At 41.9% G+C, this 19889-nt stretch overlaps 1 protein-coding gene across 1 annotated transcript; it reads left to right on the top strand.

Moving 5' to 3' along the window:
* The first annotated feature begins 9782 nt into the window (after window positions 1-9782).
* Window positions 9783-14632, top strand: LOC132076611 (pancreatic alpha-amylase-like). Its single transcript, XM_059477751.1, has 10 exons — window positions 9783-9953; window positions 10557-10703; window positions 10886-11083; window positions 12337-12567; window positions 12955-13088; window positions 13174-13296; window positions 13408-13507; window positions 13719-13840; window positions 13950-14075; window positions 14325-14632. The coding sequence occupies exons 1-10, from the start codon at window positions 9783-9785 to the stop codon at window positions 14512-14514; spliced, it is 1542 nt and encodes a 513-aa protein (XP_059333734.1). The 3' UTR covers window positions 14515-14632.
* The last annotated feature ends 5257 nt before the right edge of the window (window positions 14633-19889 follow it).

Below are 19889 nucleotides of genomic sequence, written 5' to 3'. Positions count from 1 at the left end.
ACCTTTGTCAGCAAAAGAGAGTCATCAGCAAGATGCAACCTTCTTAGCAGATTTTTAGCTGATGCTACATTTTAGAAAATGATATCTTTTATGTATGGTTTCACTCAGATAACTGTTTCCTGATGCCTTCCTCAGTTCTCAGATGTGACGTTATTCTAGGCAAGCCCACAAACCCAATATCCTGTCAATTCTGGATGCCTGCAGCACAAAGGAAGGGAAAACCAGCTTTTTTCCTGCGTGGACTAGAATATATTGTTTTACTGGATTTTTGATGCAAAAGCAGCCAAGTTCAGTGGCAATTCAATCCTATATTAAAGCAAGATAAAGACCTGTTGCAAACTTCAGATGACTTGTTATCTGTAGCATGATTTTGCTGAATAACAAGAGCAGAGGCCATTTTCTGAGTGTTTTAAAAATAATTTTACAAGTATAGCGTGTACTAGACAGTGCACAGAAGAGTGGCTTAGCGCAATCTAACAATCATGGAAAGCATAGCTGTCCAGGGTAATTGAGAAACTCCTGGAAGATTGGTCAGTCTAGTGCATGGCCAGGACATTGCAGTGCTGGGGCTGAAGGCTGATCACATACCACTCCTGTACTCACACTTTCCAGCTAAATACTAACCAGGAGGCAGAAGAGATTATCAGTAAGGTGAAAATCAAATACTGTCTGTTCCCCTGTTTTCTAGTAATGCAGCACCAACACAAGGTATAAAGCTTTCTAGACTCCTGCTTAACTCTGATTTACTGTAATACCAGCTGTAAAATAACATAGAATTACACACCATTTTTACTTCACTATTATTAGGCCTCAGTGAATTACTTTTATTTCTCTCATCATTGAATGAATTTGCAGTATGCACATTCTAAGTAATAAAAGAAGTACTTTTATATATCAAACTATTTGAAAGATCTTAATTTTGGATTTACTTTTATTTAATCATACAGAAGTACAATTACTAAAACAATTCCTGTGACTCCTGTGACTTGATGGCCGAGCAAACATGGCTATATAATGTGTTATATTGTACTTAAAATATTATGTGTTTAATGGTAACATCCATAGCTGGCAAAGCTATTCCTGATGTTCCTTAGAACCACAGTGTTAAGTACCAATGACAGTTTTATTTTGCAGTACAATTCAGGAGAGAATTACTCTAGTTCAGTGATATTCACTGGAAATTTTTCTTCTTCAATGGTGAGAGATTTAAATGCACAAAAACCGTGGTTTAGGGCATGTTAATAAACAATATAAACAATATACTCAAGGAAAAAAGTATATTTTCTTAACTTGAAACCTAGAGTTGGGATTTGAAAGTTATGACTCATTCTGAGCTTTACACTGTCTGCAGTGTAGGGCACTTTCTGGTTTTCCAGTTAGAGCACTTTTATAATACTAGAATAATTCAAGTCAAATAAATGGATTTAGAATGAAAAGGCATGAATTTGTCTACAGAGAGTTGGGGTATAAAGTACAAATATAATTATCAGAGACTCTTTTTCCATTGGCTACTTTTCTAAAATTCAGCATTTACAGAGACTGTTTTAACAGAGGGAGTTTTGTTGGGTTTTTTTTCTTGTATTGTGTGTTGTGTATGCATTGCTCTGATAGATAGATAGATAGATAGATAGATAGATAGATAGATAGATAGATAAACTAAGACTACTATAAATTATAAAAATACAGCTGGAGAACCAGTAAACATGTTAGAATAAATATGTTAAAATCTGTATGGTTGCTTTCTGAAATGCTAATCTTTTGAAGAGTGTTGGGATAGCTAAAAACAGTGATTATAAAAAAGTGAGACAGATATGCAACAAATATGTTAAGCTATTGTTTATTGTATTCAAATACAAGGTCATCAAATTAATAAGTGGGTCTCAGGCACTGTTATGGACAGAATCCAAGCAACTTGCTCAATGTTTTATTATTTACTGCTCGCTACTTATTAAAGAACACTTGCATGGAAGTGGAAGGTTACCTCATCTTTTTGCATTTGAACTGTGGGATGTGTTCTCTGTCTGGGAGATGTTAAAGCTTCACAGATGTCTCCCAGATGGTTCCCTGATCCAGTCATACACAGAAGTCAGGTCAGCAACTTCGGAAATAAAATTTAACTCACAGGAAATACTTATAGTTTATTCAGCATGCATCAATATGACCTTTATTAGAATTGAGGGAAAAAGAAGAGAAAATGTTTACATACTTAGAATAGAAAGCTTTTGGTGAAAATATCAGAGAAACTTTTAGTTTCACATTCGCAGGGCTTACCCAAAGTTTAAAAAAAATGAAAGAAGAAATGTTTAATAGAATAATGAACTTTTTGGTAAAAAAATTAATGAAACTTTTAGTTTGCTATTCCTGAGGCCCACTCAAAGTCAAAGAAATTTGACACAAAATACCTATTTTTCACATATCCTAAGTGCCTTTTTAACATGCAGACACCCAACTTAGGCACTCTGCAAACCCTGCATTCAAAATGACAATAAATATTAATGTTCATGGTTATCTATTTGAGGTGTTAAAGACTAACTCCATGATCCCTAAAGCCAGTGCAGGAAGAAAAGCTACTAAAAAGTGCCCTGTGTTATAAATCTCTAGGGCAAGGAAAAGCAGCAGCATCTCAGGCACATGTTAAAGAAAGGGAAAGGATCCTGCTCTTGTGGGGTCAGCTCACAGCCAGAGCAGCAAGCAGAAACCCCATGTGGTGGGACAGTAGGAGCACTGGGCTGGCACAGGGAACACAGCAGAGCGTGTATGCTTGTAATGTTCACAGAGAGGCCACAAAAGAAAACAGATGACTGAAACTTGCACTAGTATGCAGTTCCAGTTACTAGTGTCATCTTTCCAGCAGTGTCATTTGATATGTGCTCCACTTCTTAGCTCCTTTGAAGCATTCTTGCTGCACACCAAATTCATTTTAAATTGCCTGGTGGGGTACTTATTTGTGCCAAATGTAACAATTAGTTATCAAGTAGATTTTCATATCCTGAAGGTAGATGGTACATTTTAAAGGCTTTACAGAATGCTGAGGTCACTGTGCTTGTGTCCTCTTGGTGTCAGAGCTCTCAAGGCACCGATAGGCTTCAAGGGCTGTGACCAGCCTCAGCTGGAGCCTCCACTCACCCCCCTGTCCACAGGCCCAGGGGCTGTTTTTAAGCTGAGCTTTGGCATTCAGTGGCATGGGCAGCACTGCTGGAGGGGTGCTGGGCAAGATCAGTGCTGGTCACACCTGCCCTTGGCCACCGAGCTCCTTGGTTTGGGCCTCGACCTGCAGACTTCACCTGGGACTGTTGCAGTGCTGTGGAGCTGCCTGGCAATCCTGGAACTGATCCTGGTGTGTGGGGCTGGCTGTCTCTCCATGGCAGAGCTGTATCACCACAGTGACCTTGTCCTGTGATGTGGACTCTTAGCTGGGTGTGGGGGCTCTCTCTGGAGGTTTCCTGCTCACCTTGCTCAGGTGCTGTGGGGTTGTGCCCTGGCTGCTCTGTTTTTCCCAGCTCCTACCTTGCCTTTCCTGATGGCCAGAGGCTGCCCACTGAGGCTTACTCTTGTGCAGCTTGTCCTTAGTCTTCAGTATATCTTCTCATTATGCAGTGGTAATTAATATTTATTAGATTTTATTTGTATCTTTCTGTTCGTGATTTTCTATTCCCTTTTCTCTTCAGGTTCCCAGTTGATTTTGCCTATCCTTTCCTACCCTTCTTCTCAGGCTCTCACTGAACCTCCTAGCTGTAGATCTCACTACAAATTCCCCTGTCTCTTTCCTCTAGGAAATCCCTGACAGTTGTCTTCAGTAGAACTACTTCATGCCTATCCTTGATGAATGAAGATTTATGACTTCATGTGTCCCTAAATCAAGCACTTCCTCAGGCCACTTCCTCACAAAATGCATCAGAAGAATTTTACTGAAAGTGAAAGGGAGAGAGAAAAATCTCAGGAGTTATAAGAGAAGTAATAATTTATTATATACTCTTAGTGAAATCCAAGAAAGGTCACTGCACTTAGAGGATTGAGGAGGAGTGGGGGGTTGGGTGTGGAATAAAATGCCAAGCTCTCCCTTAATTGAATCTTAGGTGTACAAACCCGAAGCTCCTCCTCTTTAAAATATTCATGTAAATTTTCTCTTGCCAAAATTATTGCTGAATAAGCCGAAAGGAAAATGCCATCTTGGTTTGGTTTGGTTTGGTTTGGTTTGGTTTGGTTTGGTTTGGTTTGGTTTGGTTTGGTTTGGTGTATTTCTGGGCTTAAGTTCTGGAATAGGTAATAAGTTAGAAGAATGTTCTGTGGTAAATGCAGTGTTTGACAGATGTGCTTCTTTCAGAGCAGACAAGTTTTCTCCACTAACTAATGCATATGCAAAATGCAAATAAGGATCTGCTATTTGGTCCTGTCCATCTGGGAGTACAAATCAGAGACATTACTAGGGGGCTTCATGAACCCCATGCAGGCTTTGTGATGTATTTTCTACACTGATGAACTGATTTACAAACAAAGGGGATAGGTGTGGAAAAAAGAAAAATATAAACCACAAACCAAGCAAACAATAAAAATTAAAAACAAAAACAAAAACAAAAAACCCCCCAACAATAAAAAATTAGGCGAAAGGAAAAAAACCCCACAACACTACCAGAAAAAAAAAAATCTCTGCACACCAAAGCCCCCCAACAGCACCTGACTACAGCCACACAGGGACACTGGGGCTCTGCCTCAGCACAGCTCTTGGAAGTAGCACCAAAGCCGCTTCCTCTTATCCCTGTTGTTACAGTAGCAGGGGACAGCTCTCTCAGGAAGAAAATCATTCATTTCCCACTCCCCCAGCATTCATGTTCGCAGCTTTCTGGTCCAAACATTTTTCTGAATATTAGATTGGGGTTTGTTTGGGGTTCTTTTTCCGACTATGTGAAGCAATTGAGATATCAGGTTTATTACAAATTCTTTTTCTATGACAGGGATCAAACCATAGCAGCCAAAGTTTCTACATTTCCAAACTTTTCTTTGTCATTCAGACTGTCAAAAGCTTTTTATGGCCTCCTGACTGCCATGGTCCCAAGGCTGTGTTCAACAGTGTCTTGTTTCCATTTGTTCCATCATTTCATCTCACTGCTATATCCCTACAGCAGATGCAAAGACTACTTTAGTAACTAAAAAGGCAGTTTTTCTTCCTCCTAAATTAAGGAACTAAGAGTAGGAAATTCCAGTGATCCCCTAGACAGAGTATGCCATCTGCACATTCTCCTTTGATGAACAGTAAATTTAAATTGCAGCTTTCCTGGTGGCTTTGTGATCTGAGCTATATTGAATGCTCAGACTTCAATCCAGGCAGTTAATTAATGGGACTAGTGGGATTCCAGCCTGCTTCCAAAGGGCTCTGCTTGAGGCAGAGTGCTCAGCCCCAGCCTGTGGGAGCTTTGGGCACAGGGAGCACTCTGTGGGTAACACTGGGATACCATGAAACTCCATGGAGTGGCCTTGCCTAAGGTAGCTTGGTCTGACAAGTATTTATAGGAAAAAAGAATTACTAAGATGATGATCTTTCACTTACAGACCTCTTCCAGATCATTCTGGAGGCACACAGATGAAGGCAATGCCATGCTTCACTGCATAGATTTTATTAAAATTGCACCACAAAAATAACTGTGCTAAATGTATAAACAAGTTGGTTAGGCCCAGAGTTTTTTATCTAGAAAAAGAATGTTTGTCTTGGGAGGAAAATTAATACTTAAGTGTCATAATATAAACATGACATAATTTCTTTTATAAAATCTAGGGGGAAAAGTGGACTTAGGAGAGAGTGCACTTGAAAGCCTTTCAAAGCAGTCATGCTCGTATTCAGTAGAAGCAGAATAATAACACCCTAGATAAAAACACTAATTAGGGTACAACAAACATGTCCAAGGGGGAAATAGCTGTGTCTTAAATGAAGCAGAGCTGCAAAGTAAATTTTATAGACACTCTGCAGTGGTAGGAATTTAGCCAGTAGTAAATATCCTTATGTTTTGCTGTTTGGCTTAAAATAGTCTCCTCTCATTCTCTTATACTTCTCCTCTTAAATAAGACCTGATTCCAATCTTTAGGCTGACTTTGGCACAATATATAAAGTGTAGATGTACACATCAGATATTAATGATTGTTTGAGCTCTTCTATGTAGCAGTAAAAGTGGGGAGTCCACTTCATTCCCATATGAAATTTGTTAACCTTTTCCGTGATTGACAGAAAACCTTAGTGATGAGCTGCTGTAATTCAAGTCAATAAATCTCTAGAAAACTTTTAAAGTTATCAAAGGAAATTCTCTTTGCAGCAGGGAAGCTTCTTCTGCAAGAAGAATGAAATTCTCACCAATAAAATTCTGTCAGAGGAGAAGTAGATGTACTTCCATTAAAAATAGAGTTGAGATCCAAAGAAATCTTTAAAAAATCACTCAGAATAGGAATCTGTTACAAGAGAAGTGTCCTCAGTTTGGTAAATATATATATTTTTAAATGGAAATTAAGATGATGAAGCCTCTTGTATCAATTTTAGTCCTTACAGTTGTATACCAATACTTTTAAGACCAGAATAAATCCATGTATATATTCTTACTGCTAATCTTACCAATACTGAAGAAATACTTCACACAGTGCCTGGATATCAGTGGGACTATTGGTGAAACAAGGGTCCAAACTGCCTGATCATGGGGTAGAAGAAGAAAAACAAGTGGGTTTTACCACTGCTGTGAGTCTTGGAAGCAAAGGCTGGTCTCTGGTTAAGCCTGAAGAAAGCCAGAGGATTTTCTTTGGTGCTGCCCCATGAGAATGAGTAACTGCAGGGACACTGCAGCTGTGTGAGCATGGGCTGGGCACAGTGGCACAGCATTTTCAGCAACTTTTAATAGCAAGTTCTTCTCCTAAGGAGTTTTAAACTTCAGGAACTTGTTGCCTATATGAGTATATAATATCTTTTATTGGAAGGCAGTATTAGGTGTTTTTGAAGGTGACACTGAGTTTGCACCTGGGAGTAAAATGAGTATTACCCTAGGTATTCAGCAGAATTACTGCAACATGGTGATTTTGTACAAGCCTATCTCCAAGTAAATTAGTAACAACATGTTCAAAATGAGAGTTAGCACAGTTATGTGACAGGAGCACAGTTGCAGTATAATTGTTAATGAATTTGCAAAAATGAAGCTTACTTTTAAAATGAATGTGAATGATCCCTCACCTCAGAGCCTGCTGGGGATAGAACAATGTCCCAGTGAAACTGCAATTGCAGTGTCATGCAGGCATTTCCCAATCAGACCCCAGTGTGAGTGGCAGATGCCATTTCAGTGAGGGAAAAAAAAGCTTTATGTACTCCTTAACTCTCAGAGAGTGTAATTTCCTTGCTTACATATTGAAAATAAGATCCAGATCTCTGACTGGCAGAAGTGTGCTACATGCTTGCCTAAAAGTGGGAAAGGCAGATATTAAGCTAGTTCCAAAGCTCTTTTCTGCTAGAACTGACTGGCACTGACCTAGCTTGCAAGCTGTTCTGAATTGTATAACCTGTTTTCATTCCTCCTCTGGTTTTGACATATGGGGATCACCTGAATGGAGCTGTGCCTTTAGCACTTCTGTACAGAAGGCAGCTGGCTGAGTATTGCTTTGTCTTCTGCAATCAGTAGAGCCTTCTTGTATTAACATTTCTGATAAGAAGATGGAAGAACTGCTGCAAAAAATAAAATGTGTTTGCAGGAGTTCATAGAAATGGCAAATGGTGAAAAATAATTAGGTCACATGAAAGAATGCTGTTCTCTTGAAATCACTTTGAGAAGACCATCAGTACAATGGCGTCATGTGTGGAAGGCTAATGGAGCTCTTGGCTAGGGCCCCCAACAATGTGGATCAAACCACTGCACTTCTAAATATAAAAGTATGGAATGGCTTATGGAAACAGAAAACAGAAATAATGCCTATGCAAATAAATAAGATAATCTATTTTTTAGCAGTAATTGCTAAACAGAAATGTCCTCCTTAATTCCAAATGCTCTTAAAGCACAGAAAAATAAATTTCAAAACTGAAACTAAACCCACCATTCTAATTATGTAGCATTGAAAAACAGAAAGAACTATAAATATAAACCTGAATTAGATATCTCAAATCTCTTCTCAGTAAACTTTCTCCTTTTTGCAAAAGTCTTTACTCAAAGCAGTCCACGTCTAGGCACATAGGGAGAAGAACATAAGAACAGCTTCAAAAATAATGTGACTTTCCCCATATTGTCAGAAAGAGTTATTGCAAAGATGTCTGATCTATATGGATTTGTATAGAAACTAACTACCCTATATGTGCTTACAGCCACAATGCATATAAGAAAAAGAAAACACCAACTTTTCATATAAAAAATGCTGCAGAGTTCCATAAAATAAACCAAAATGGTAACAGTACAGTATCATTGGCAATTAGGAGTCACAGCATCATCTAGTGGTCAGATATGAAAAGGAGAATTCTTGGTGGACTATCCATTGGTTTTGTATTTTTTTCAGACAAAAAAAATTAACACCATAAAGAAAATGACTGCTTATGCAGTTACCTGACATAAAGCCTTCTTTAAATATTAATTTTATCTTTTTGCAAAAAGTCATTTTTACTGAATCAGCAATCATTTTGCAGTCTCAGGTTGTGTGTATGCCTGTGTAGCTTGGGGGGCTGGCCTTGTCTGGGTGCCAGGTGCCCAGCACAGCTCCTCTCTGGCTGCCCTCCTCAGCAGGCAGGGCACAGGAACTGTGGCCAAAGGCTCCTGGGCCCAGACACAGATGGGGAATGCCTGTCTGGGCAAAACAGTGACGTACAAAACCAGCTGGGATCTCATCACCTCTCATTGCCCCCTTCATCCCACAGTTCTACTGTTAAGACATGCTGGCCTTTAACCTTTAACCTGTGATTCTGCCCAGTGAAAATCAGCTTAAGAGAATGAGAAGCAACTGTTTTTCTGGGCTTCTCTAAAAGTTTAGACATAAGTTCAGACATGTTTTTCTCCTGAAGACATATCAGTGCCCATGTTCCAAAGCTCACCATCAAAACCTGAAGGGATGGATGCCGGCTGGCTCCTGCTTCCTTTCAGCAGCATTTCAGTTCTATGGGTTATCCCTAGAACAGCCAGACAGGGAATTGTCATCCCTCACACAGAACACAATTCGTGGGGATTGAGGGACATGGACCATGCTATGCAAGCAAAGCTCTCTGTTGCATCAGTTTACCAGTATTTATAGGTCTCCAAGTTCTGTCCAGAATTTTCCACTCAGACTCCTTTGCCCCTGTTTCCTTAGTAACACAATCTTCTTGGTTATCAGTCTGTCACCAGCAATGCCCTTGCTACTTTCTTTTGCCAGAGCAGTCAGAGTGTCCAGACAGGATGTCTTCACTTTTGTTCTTGCCTTGAGTTTATCTCATCCAGGACCAAGAGGATGGTGGCACTACCCAGTTCAGCTTCTGCAGCTTTCTGATTGCCACATTTTGGAATACTTTTGATAAAGTATCTTTGTTTATGTGATTGGAAAGAGTGCAGTTCTGGATTTGGGTGCAAGGCTCATGGATCACTCAGTTTATGACGGCATATAATTATGTGAAAAGGTATTTTATCTTCAGCTGTTGGGTTATTCAGGAGAAAAAACAAACCAAAGGAATGATATTGAGCTATCTACCTAAATAATAACTGATAACATTGATCCATGTGAATTTTGACAGCTGCTACAGGAATTTTGCCATCTTGCAGGCACATAAATAGCTGGTGAAGAGACCACAGCCTTACATTGAAGGCACCATGAAGATCCTTCTCCTCCTCCTCGCAGCTGCAGGGCTTTGCTGGGGGCAGTACAACCCCAACACTGTCCCAAAGAGAACCTCTATAGTGCATCTCTTTGAATGGCGCTGGCAGGACATTGCTGAGGAGTGTGAACGCTACTTAGCTCCTAATGGATTTGGAGGAGTTCAGGTGAGTTGTTTCCTGTGAGTAGCAGGAAAATGGCACTGTAATATTGATTAATAATTTGATTAATAATGCCTGAGTTTGAGACAGTCATCTCTAAGTAACTTTGCTGCTGTGGAGGGAAGGTAGGAAGTACTAAGTACTTTAGAAGCAGCCCTAATCTGCTGGACCCTGTAGGGGTGAATGATGGTGTATGTCTAGCAGATCAGTAACAAAGAGGCATGCTGAAAGGCTTCACCTGAAAGCTAAGGAGAAGGTAAAGCTCTTTACCTTGTTCTAAAGGAAGAATGGAAGCAGTGAGGTTTGGCATTCCTAAGGCAGTCACAGTTACAGGTAAAAATAATTCCTGTGGCTTCAGCCCTTCCTTGCCCATGTCCTGGAAAGCAGGCCCATGCTGGATGTGGGCAACTCACAGGAACAAACCAAAATGCCTTTCTTGCCTGTGTGCAAGACAGACATCTCACTGACCTGAACTTCTGCTGTGGGAGAGAGACTGGGTTGGGTGCTAACTTTCCTCTGAGGGCAGAGGTCCTGAGCGCAGATTTTGCCCTTGAAATGTTGAAGTAAAACCATTTGATTTCTTATCAAAGTACATAATTTCATCTGCAGGTTTCACCTCCAAATGAAAATCTTGTCATTACTAGCCCGAACAGACCCTGGTGGGAAAGATACCAGCCCATTAGCTACAAGATCTGCTCTCGATCAGGAAATGAAGAGCAATTCAAAGACATGGTGAAGAGATGCAACAATGTTGGAGTAAGTGCCTTGAAAATCTGTCTGATATGGCAAGAAATGCTGTGTCAGCTGAGGGAAGGTGCTGCTTTCCTCAAAAGAGGTGTAAACTGAGGAGAAACTGAAAGGAAAAATAATCCACTGATTAGTGGCTGTCAGTTCATGTTTGCTACAAACACACTGAAATGCACACATTGCTTTTCCAGGTTCGTATCTATGTGGATGCTGTCGTCAACCATATGTGTGGGGCTGCAGGTGGCTCAGGCACACATTCTACCTGTGGAAGCTATTTTAATGCTGGAAACAGAGATTTTCCAGCTGTCCCATACTCTGGCTGGGATTTCAATGATGGCAAATGTCACACTGGAAGTGGAGAAATTGAAAGTTATAATGACATCTATCAGGTAACTTCCCCTGGAAAAGTTTTCAGGTTTTTTTTTTTTTTTGACATGTTCTGTTAACTCTACAGTAAAATTAAATGGTGTAGTGCCTCACAAAACCTGTGCTTAGTCACTTGACAAGTGAATGAAGTGGCCATAGGTATGTGTGGCCCAAAATATTCTCAGAACTGAGGAATCCAGAACCTATGTGCAGATGTTTGCTCCAGAAGTGAGCCAGTGTGCTCCGCTAAGAGTGAGCTCATTTTTATAGTTTATAAACTCAGCTGATCATGATAAGGGGCCCCCTTGGAAAATTGCCAGCAGTGCAAGGTGGAGCTGTAGTTATGCAAGTTACTGGTTTTTGTAGTAAGAATATGTAGCAGTTCTTTCTCAAGCTCTGCCTTCAGCCACTTTGCGGCAATACATTATAATGTTTCTGCACTTACACTGCTTCTTGTAAGGCTTGTCCTTCATGGGTTCAGATGCCTTCTTCTGTGGTAATCCCTAGCAGACATATTTCAAATCCTGGATTACAATAAATTAAAGGTATTTCCAGTACAATGTCCACTCCCAGTTCCTTTGGACTAGAGCATCATGTTTAATGTTGCAGTGAATTCCTCCCCTTGCCCCTGCTCTGGCCTAGACTTAGCCAGACCCTGCAGTCCCTCAGGTGCCAGCCCAGGCCATGGCCAGTGCTGGGATCAGAATGCCCCAGGGTCAGGGGATCAGCAGCACAGGCTGCAGCTGCAGCCCAAGCACAGAGCAGCCGCTGATGAGCCCTCGACTCTAATGCACAGTGAGGCCAGTGAGCCCCACGGCAAGCACAGCAGCCTGTCAATTATTGGCCAAACTGCAGTAACAGCTGTAAATTCCATCTAGCACATTAATCATGCCGTTGTTAATTTGGACCCTTTGAGTCCCATGTTGGGCACCAAAGAGAACTTGTGGTTTAACTCAGCTGGCAGCTAAACACCTCTCAGCCTGAGGAAACTCATGGATTGAGATAAAGACAGTTTAATAGGTGAAGAGAAAGCCACACACATAAACAAAGAAAAACAAGAATTTATTCACCATTCCCATTGGAAGGCAAGTGTCCAGCTGTCTCCAGGACAGTAGGTCTTTATCATGTGCAACAGTCACTTGTGAAGACAAAACCTTTACACCAGATATCACTCCCTCACTTCTTCCCAAACCAATACAACCTCATTAACCACCACCCCACCTCCGCCCCTCCTTTGGTGTAATACACAGAAATCTTTTTTTTTTCTGTTGCACAGGTCCGGGACTGCCGCTTGAGCAGCCTTCTGGATCTGGCCCTGGAGAAGGACTATGTGCGCTCAACGATTGCAGAGTACATGAACCGTCTCATTGACATGGGTGTAGCAGGATTCCGAATTGATGCTGCCAAGCACATGTGGCCTGGGGACATAAGAGCATTTCTTGACAAGCTGCATGATCTAAACACTCAGTGGTTTTCTGAAGGAACTAAACCTTTCATTTATCAGGAGGTAAAGTCCACATTTTCTCCTTTATGTTTGCCTTTGTCTTTTGTATCTCTTTTGCCCCCTCCTTCACAGGAGCAACAATACAACTTCATCCAACTTACCCTAGAAAGAGCTCACAATTTACTTAGAGCAGCCCTGCAGACATAGGCAGTTTTGATTCTTAAAAATGCCTCCACAACAGATTGTCAATCAACTCTACCTTTCCTTTCATCGGTCATGTTTTTACATGTGTCCCTCATGTCTTATTCTGAACTTGTGTTGCTCTACACAGCACAAATACATAATTACTTTCTTCTCAATGTTAAAGCAAGAGCTCCTGTTAAGTTTTGTACACAGCATTGCTGGCCTTTGTGAGACAAGAAGGGATGCAGGTTTTCTTTCTTGTACCAGGTGATTGACTTGGGTGGAGAGCCCATCAAAGGCAGTGAGTACTTTGGAAATGGCCGAGTGACAGAATTCAAGTACGGTGCCAAACTGGGGACAGTGATCCGCAAGTGGAACGGAGAAAAGATGGCCTACTTAAAGTAAGGATGAAGTTGCTGCAATTTATCCAGGATTCATTGGATACACCAATTGACAGGGTAGCTTCAAGTCTGTGTTTTTGTTTAGGAACTGGGGAGAAGGCTGGGGCTTTGTGCCTTCTGACAGAGCCCTGGTCTTTGTGGATAATCACGACAACCAGAGAGGACACGGGGCTGGTGGAGCTTCTATTCTGACCTTCTGGGATGCCAGGTGAGGGATTGCTCTTGTGTGGGTGATGCTTCTTGCTTTTGCTTGTTTGCCTGTGTGTTCTCTGGCAGGTTCCTCCTTTCACATCTCATTCCTTGTTTGTCCACCAAACAGGCTCTATAAAATGGCAGTTGGTTTCATGCTTGCCCATCCATATGGCGTCACACGTGTGATGTCAAGTTTCCGCTGGCCAAGATATTTTGAAAATGGAAAGGTGAGCTGTTGATGCTGAAGATTCATCCATGGGGATTAAGTGTGAGAGCAGGGCCAGGGAAGTAGTCCAGTGCATTTCAGGCTGTCGAGAGATTTCCCTGTCCCAGGCTGGATGCAGCCACTGTAACTTTGATGCTCCCTCTAGCTTTGTTGACCAGAGGGGTGCTCTACATTTTCAGTCAGAAGATATAAACCTGTCTTTTTAATGACAGGACGTCAATGACTGGGTTGGGCCCCCAAGTAACCCAGATGGCTCCACAAAGTCCGTTACAATCAATCCAGACACGACCTGTGGCAACGACTGGGTTTGTGAACATCGCTGGCGTCAGATCAGGTAGGGCACTGGGGAGAAACAAGAAGTAAAAGCAGTTGCTTTTGCTTCCTGCTCCATGTGGCTTTAGAGGTGTTGCAGGTGCAGTGGCAGACATGGCTTGTGTTTTCAGGAACATGGTTATCTTCCGTAACGTGGTGGATGGTGAGCCTTTCTCCAACTGGTGGGACAATGGCAGCAATCAAGTGGCTTTTGGCCGTGGTAATAAAGGCTTCATCATCTTCAACAATGATGACTGGTAAGTCAGTGGCACAAACAGTGTCCCGAGAGAACAATAGCATCCCTCATCAGCAATCCAAATTGAGTTATTTGAGTGCATGCTGGATCCAGAGAGCTAAAATGGGTTTGTAGGTAGGGTGGGATCAGAAACCTTATTCTTAACAACGTCCTTCCAAATAGAGGAGTAAGATAATGTTCAAAAATCTTACACACCTTTTGAAATACCTGTTTTAAAAACAATGCATAAATCATGTTTATTTTCTCATAGGAATATGAATGTCTATGTGCAAACTGGACTGCCTGCTGGTACCTACTGTGATGTTATTTCTGGACAAAAGGAGAACAACAAATGTACTGGAAAGCAGGTGTTTGTTTCTGGTGATGGAATGGCTAATTTCCAGATTAATACTGATGCTGAAGATCCATTTATTGCAATCCATGTTGATGCCAAGTTATAATTTGGGAGAAACAGACTCCTCTGTTTGATCTGTGTATTACTGTTTCCCCCATATGTTATTCCCTGCTTTTTGAGCATGAGTGACTCTCTATTGAATAATAAATGGCATTCAAATTGAAGAGTAATCAAGTTTTTCCCTTAATGAATTAGATGTAACTTTATCCCCTCATAACTAGTGGCAATGCAGTGATACGGTTTAAGGCAATGCAGCACTCCGGTTCCTGTGTAAAAAAAAAACATTGGAAAAAAAATAAAAGAATCCAATCCAGGTAAAATGGCTAAGCTGAAGTGCAGGATTTCCAGGGCTGATCCATGCACACCCACTTGTGTCCCAGAGCAGCCACCTTGTGGGCTGTCAGCTATGAGCAGTGCTTACATACAGAGTTTATCCCTTCCTTATGACCAAGCAAGCCTGGGGTCTGGGTCACTGAGGGAAGCTGGGCTGTGCCAATCAGTTATTCCAGCCTGTGGCGTCAGTGAAAGCAGCAGGTTTCCTGCTTCACAGTCAGCCTGTGCCTGGACAAAGCAGAGCCTGAGCTCTTGCATGGTTTGCCCCACTGGCTTGAGGCCAGCGAACGCTCCCTGTGCGGGTGCCGAAGGTGCCTGAGAGCACACAATGTATGCAGGCATTGCTTCCACCTTGTGCCACTGGCTGAGGCACGGCAAATTCCTGCCTCTGGTGTGTTAGGCACCCTTAGTCTCTAATATCTCAAAGAAATAAGCAAGCACAGTACAGGTTGGGCAGCCTTCCCAAATCCCTTGTCAGCTGTGAGAAAAGGCTGAGATAAAAGCAAGTGTGCAGGCCTTGCTGTGAGGCAGAATCTCTGCTAGGCCAAAAGTGGTGACTGCATCCCATTCCGGAGGGAAAAATGGAAGGAGGTTGTTCCAGTCTGAGGTCAAGGTGCAGTTTTAAGTTTCCTTTCTGTGGTGTTGGTGGTGGATATTGGCTCTCAGCGTGCCCAAGGGCTCCGAGTGTCTGTCAGGGCAGTCAGGGTGTGGGAAGTGTTCCTGGCCCAGCACTGCCCCTCCCATCTGTCTCCCTCCTTGGCTGTGGCCAGCATCTCCTGGATCCATGCACTCAGCCCCTGCACCAATGGAGAGGTGCCAAAGCCCTGGGCACCCATGTGGCAGGGAGTTCATGGCCCTGGCAAACCGGTCATTGCCCAGAGGGGCAGGTCAGGGAGCCCTGGGGCCCCTCTGGAACTGACAGGAGCTGCCTTCAGCCCTGCACTCAGCTCCACCCCTCAGACACTGCGATTCCATCCTCTGCTATTCACACATTGCCCAATCCCAAGTGGAATAATCAGCTCACAGGTCAAATTGCAACTCCACCCCCAAGCCCCAGAGCTTCTGTGGCAAATGACTGAAATGCCACACAGGGATCTGAGGTGTCCATAAACCAACAGGCTGAATATGGAGAGGGTTGTCTGTGCCTGGGAACAGATGTGGATCCACTTCCCAAGGATGTTGGGGTGCAATGAGAGTTTTCCTTAATGCAGGTTCAGGTAGCTCTGCATTTCACGGTGGCATGAAGGAGAACATGGAGAAAAAGAAGTCGTGAGATGCTTTCTTTAGGTGAAAAGAAAGTGAGATGCTTTAGGTGAGATGCTTTCTTTGTGATCCATATGTGGGCCACTGCTTTGAAAGGACCTAAATTGCATTCAGACCTTGGGTTATGTTCCTTTTATATCAGGATTTTGGCACATTGCCTTATAATTTGAGCATAAAGATGATAAAGAAGGCAAGTGTCATCCAGAGCAACACCAGATCTTTCAGATAATTCACTAAACCCAGAGTTACAGTCAACCTTACTGCTGATCTGTACGTTTTCAAAAGAATGTTAGTTCTAGGAAATGTTAATCTTAAGTTTTATAATTCCTATTGCTAGTCTTCTATGTGAAGTGATGACACTAAGGCCTTAATTTTTTTATTCCAGTGTTCAATGAAAAATTGAAATTATGTTATGAAATGATCAAATTTAAGGTAAGAGATTTGCTGGGGCATAACAGGATGGCACAACAGATCTGCTGAATTGTAAAATTTTAAAATGTTTTGGCACAATGCAATATTTCATTTTCTGTTAGAAACGATGCTTACTTTCATTGGCCAAACCATGAATTTATCTGTGTAATTATTCTGACACCAGAAATGCATTGTAAATTTAAGCTTATATTCATTTATTTCATCTTTTTTTTTTCTATTTATATTTCTTTTTCTCTTCCTCTCTTTTTTTTTCTTTTTTTTTTTTTTTTTCATTCATGAGTCACAGCATCATCTAGTGGTCAAATATGAAAAGGAGAATTTTTGGTGGATTATCCATTGGTTTTGTATTTTATTCAGACAAAAAATTAACAGCATATAGAAAATGGCTGCTTATGCTCAGGAAAACAGTTACCTGACAAAGCATTCTTTAAATATTAATTTTCTCTTTTTGCAAAAGGTCATTTTTACTGAATCAGCAATCATTTTGCAGTCTGAAGTTGTGTGTATGCCTGTGTAGCTTGGGGGGCTGGCCTTGTCTGGGTGCCAGGTGCCCAGCACAGCTCCTCTCTGGCTGCCCTCCTCAGCAGGCAGGGCACAGGAACTGTGGCCAAAGGCTCCTGGATGGGGAATGTTGTCCTTGGCGAAACAGTGGCAGGTCCACCTTGGGGCCAGCTGGCACCTGAACTTCTGGAAGGGGAAACTTCCAGCACTTCTCACAGAAGCCAGCCCTGTAACCCCTGGCTACCAAAACCCTGCCCCACAAAGCACTGGGTCTGTGCAGTGGATGAAATGCAGCTTGCCCATGCCTGGAGCCTCGGTACCACGGACACCATTCTGGCAGGAACAGCCAGGATCCTGCCAGCCTCACTGGGGCCCCTCTGCTGCCTTCTCCCTACAGCATTGTCTTACACCACACTGTTGAGATGAATATGGAGACAATTACTGAACTGCCACCATGAAAATCAGATTTTGCCCAATAGTGTCATTTGTACCTCAAAGCTGCTCTGGTGGTTTTCTTTTTTACCTCAGTAATCAAAACACCTTGGCCTGAGGCTTCCAAAACTCGTAACAAAAATCACCTTGCTAGGCTTGTGTAACTCACAAGAAATTAGGCAGGAAAAGTATCCTTTGGGAAATGAGTCTGAATAACATCTAATTCTGTCTGTAACTCCTATATTTGTTGATCTACAGAGTTGTTATTGCAGCAATGACCTGGTAATATAGGATGCTGGTCTGCAGGCCAGTAAATACTGTATTGCCATTATTAATAAAGAGCCACAGGCTTTCAAAGCCTCAGGACTGAGTGATGTCAGATTGTTTTGCTTGAACTCACATAGGCTTGTGTGGAGCTCTGTCTTAACTTGCTTAGATGTGGCATCAATTTCCCTTATGAGGTGGCTCTGCCAAATTTCATTTACTTTAACCTCTGCCCTGAAAACCAGATTTGATCTAAGCTGTAGTAACAAGTAGTCATTCTGTGGAGAAGGAAATATTTATCACGAATGCAGAAATACAGGCCTAGCATGACAGCAGAGGCCCTGGAGTCAATACTGTGCATGGAGACACACATGCATGCAAACACAAGAGCAGCTTAGAAGCTTTGTAGAAACTGGAGTGCTACACAACATTTGCAACCCACATTTTGATTCTATTCAGGTAAAGTAAAAGCAGAGTCCACTTGGAGAACCACTCAAACAGCCCTGGCTGCATAATCCACAGTTCTGCAAGTCACTGTTTGTATAGTTACAGATCAGACTGTCGTTCTTGCCAACTCAATACATTTTAACTGGAATTTGAATTTTTGTCTTCATGAAGTTACCACACAGTTACAAAAATATTGTCATGTTCAAATGGAGAAAAAAGGGAGGAACAAAATCACTAGAAGGTTAATATGGCATGGAAAAGCTTGCCTATGCAGGCTGTGGAATCTTCACCCTTAGGGCCTTTTGACACCAGCTGGAGAAAGTCCTGAATGATGTGGTTGGATTTCAGTATTGACCTTGCTCTGAGTAGGAACTGGACTTGATGTTGACTGGACTCGAGACTGCTGCAAAAGGATCTCCCTTCTTTCCCACCTGAATGAGGCTGTAGTTCTGAGTCACACTGGTACTGCTAAACCACTTGCATTCAATCTCTGTATAAGCAAAGAACTTCTAAGCCATGGATTTCAACACAAAACCATGATGCATTGGTGTTGAAGAACTCTACTGTTCAAAAATCTACAAATTAAACATCTTGGTAAGTAAAAAAGGTAACATATTATTCATACATTTTGACTGTAGATATGATTGAGAGAAAGTTAATTTTTTTTTTTTTTTTTTTTTTTTACTTTCTGTGTCTTAGGAAAAGCACATACACATTTTTTATCAGCTTGACTTGCATGTTGCTATGTTAAACCTCTGCTCTAGCGGTGTTCAGCTTCAGCAGCCTGGTCTAACAAGGTAAAGAGACTTTAAAAGAGGTATTTTCTGAGGGGGATTTTGTGCTAGGAGGAACAAGGGGGTTGAAGAGCCATGAGATATTAGTTATTTCAAGTGAAACAATTCTTGTCAATTGTTCAGTGTAACTAAAGAGTACATTGTTTCCTCAGCCTTCTCTAAGCAGAACTGGGAACAGTGTTCCTTAGTTCTGAGGGGAAAACACATTTGAAGTTATTTCATTATTTTACCATCTGGTGAATGATATGCACATTAATAACTGGAATGTACTAGAACACTACAAGGGAAACAGGAAGGTTTGCTTTGCCTACAAGTTTCACAGATCTGCTGCATAAAATATTCTCTGAAGTCATTACCCAGGAGTGAACTACAAGTCAGGCCAATTTAAACAGGATGTGCAGCACAGCCACCACAGGCTTGCATTTACAATTATTATCTTCCCATCTAATACAACTGCACATTGAGCAGCATACCCCAGAAAATCTTCTGGACTTTATACAAACCACAAGCCACACACAGAACTGGCTGGCTTGGCTGGCCAGCGCTATTTTTGAAGTTTCAACAGCCTCAGAAAAAAACCAGTACTGCTGGTGTTATCAAGAGAGAAAATACACTGCTCTGTTTGCACACTGTGTCAATTATTCCACCTGCTTCCCACTTCATAGATATTTCTTAGCTTATGCTTATGTCAGCAACAAAAATGCAGTAACAAATCCCGTAAGAAACTGCTCCCACATTTCTGCTTTTCTCATTGATCCCTTCAGAAGATCCTTTTATACCCAGCTCCTTCCCAAACTGGTTTGGATGAATTTGGATTGTCATCTGATGGAGCTAAGGAGACTGCTGTGCCCACCCACCATGGCCAGGCCTTTGCCCAATCTGTCAGTGCTCAGCCACCAAACGTGCCTGGCCAAGACCTTGCAGGTGCACGCGCTGGGCATAGCACCAGGTCCAC

This window comes from Ammospiza nelsoni, chromosome 9 (assembly GCF_027579445.1).
Source record: "Ammospiza nelsoni isolate bAmmNel1 chromosome 9, bAmmNel1.pri, whole genome shotgun sequence".
NCBI lineage: Eukaryota > Metazoa > Chordata > Aves > Passeriformes > Passerellidae > Ammospiza > Ammospiza nelsoni.
The sequence above is the reverse complement of the archived record's forward strand: the minus strand, read 5'-3'. Positions and strand labels throughout refer to the sequence as shown.

Excerpts from the sequence above, each read along its gene's own strand:
- LOC132076611 (XM_059477751.1), top strand. The coding sequence starts at position 9,783 with ATGAAGATCCTTCTCCTCCTCCTCGCAGCTGCAGGGCTTTGCTGGGGG. Across the intron at positions 12,568-12,954 it reads AACCTTTCATTTATCAGGAG|GTGATTGACTTGGGTGGAGA; the intron begins GTAAAGTCCACA and ends TTCTTGTACCAG. Across the intron at positions 14,076-14,324 it reads ATCTTCAACAATGATGACTG|GAATATGAATGTCTATGTGC; the intron begins GTAAGTCAGTGG and ends ATTTTCTCATAG.